This window comes from Stegastes partitus, unplaced genomic scaffold (genome assembly GCF_000690725.1).
Source record: "Stegastes partitus isolate 25-593 unplaced genomic scaffold, Stegastes_partitus-1.0.2 Scaffold57, whole genome shotgun sequence".
In the NCBI taxonomy this organism is placed as follows: domain Eukaryota; kingdom Metazoa; phylum Chordata; class Actinopteri; family Pomacentridae; genus Stegastes; species Stegastes partitus.
Genome location: NW_007577788.1, coordinates 113,067 through 114,383, shown reverse-complemented (window position 1 = coordinate 114,383; position 1,317 = coordinate 113,067). Strand labels below are relative to the sequence as shown.

General features: G+C 41.2%; 1 protein-coding gene across 1 annotated transcript in view; it reads right to left on the bottom strand.

Annotated features, from left to right (window-relative positions):
- Positions 1–403, bottom strand: part of LOC103352963 (zinc finger protein 558-like) — a 6,473-nt gene extending 6,070 nt beyond the window's left edge. The window contains exon 1 of the mRNA XM_008275684.1: positions 148–403. Coding sequence (XP_008273906.1) covers positions 148–346 — 199 coding nt within the window. The 5' untranslated portion in view covers positions 347–403. The remainder of the gene's footprint in view (positions 1–147) is intronic.
- Between the last annotated feature and the right edge of the window lie 914 nt (positions 404–1,317).

Genomic DNA, 1,317 nt, shown 5'->3' with positions numbered 1-1,317 from the left:
TGAGCAGGACGGATCAAAAACTTATACACATAACAGGAGAGGAAGAGCAAAGAAAAGGGGAGATGTGGGTGAGTGGGGTGGGGGGGCATCTAATATCATCTTGTCCCGGGCCCAGGGAAGGCTGTCAGCTGGCCTGGTTCTACATACCTGTCCTGTGTAACGGTATCTGTGGTTTCCAGATGTTATCCAGCAGTCTGCGCTGGCGATCGAGCTCTTCCTCGTACTGGACGATGGTTTTCTCAAACTCTGTGAATATTTCTTCAGCAGCAGCAGTTAGTCGCTCGTTGATCAACTCTCTCAGATTCTGAACTGAACTCATCGTTACTTCAACTGATGAAATATTCATCTGAGACACGACAACCCAAGCGTCTTCCAGCTCAGTCCACACATCAGTAAATTAACGCTGCTGGAGGATGGTCTTTGTTTACTTCCGCCTGGTGTCACACCGAGAAACTCCAGCAGAAACACTGAATAACTTTTTTTTTTTATTGTTCCGTCTTTCCATCTTATCACACAGTTTCTAACAGAAATATTATTTTTGCATCCTTCAGAAAGCAAAAAAAAAAATCTAGAAACAGATTCTGAATAACAGCTGGGCTTCAGAGGTGAAACTAAATAAACAGACACATGAACATGAAATGTTTCTTCCTATGTAGTTCACTGTTTCTCTGGATATATAACTGCTGATCGGCTCAAATGTATGAGTTTTTCAGGATATTAATAATAATTACCTTGCTGTCACTGGTTTGTCTCCGCTTTTCTTAAAACTCATGCTGATGTGAGCAGATTTAATGTCAGCTGTGATGCTTCTGCTTAAGTACTTCCATGACATCTAGTGGAGAAATGATCTCTGTGCAGAATCTGCTGTCCTCACAGTAAACAGTGATGATCTGCAACCAGCTTTACATGTCTTCCATTTCACTTCGTGTTACTGAAGTTACATGTTACAGATGCACTCAATTCAGGTGAAGAGAAACATTATTTGAAGTCTTATTTAGATTTGTTGATGAACAGAATGTCACACAACATGGAGGTGAAAGCAAAGCTTTTTTTAAAAAAATAAAAAAATAAAATGTGAAAGTGCAATAAAAACATTTTCCCTAAATTCAATGAATGAGTTAAACATGTTTTTTTGTGTTAATTGTTACACGGTGGCTCAGCGGTTAGCACCGTCGCCTTGCAGCTAGAAGATCCCCGGTTAGGACGCCCGGGATCTTTCTGCTATTCTCCCTGTGCAGCATTGGTTCTCTCTGGGTTCTCCGGCTGCCTCCCACAGTCCAAAAACATGTTGAGGTTAATTGGTGATTCTAAATTGTC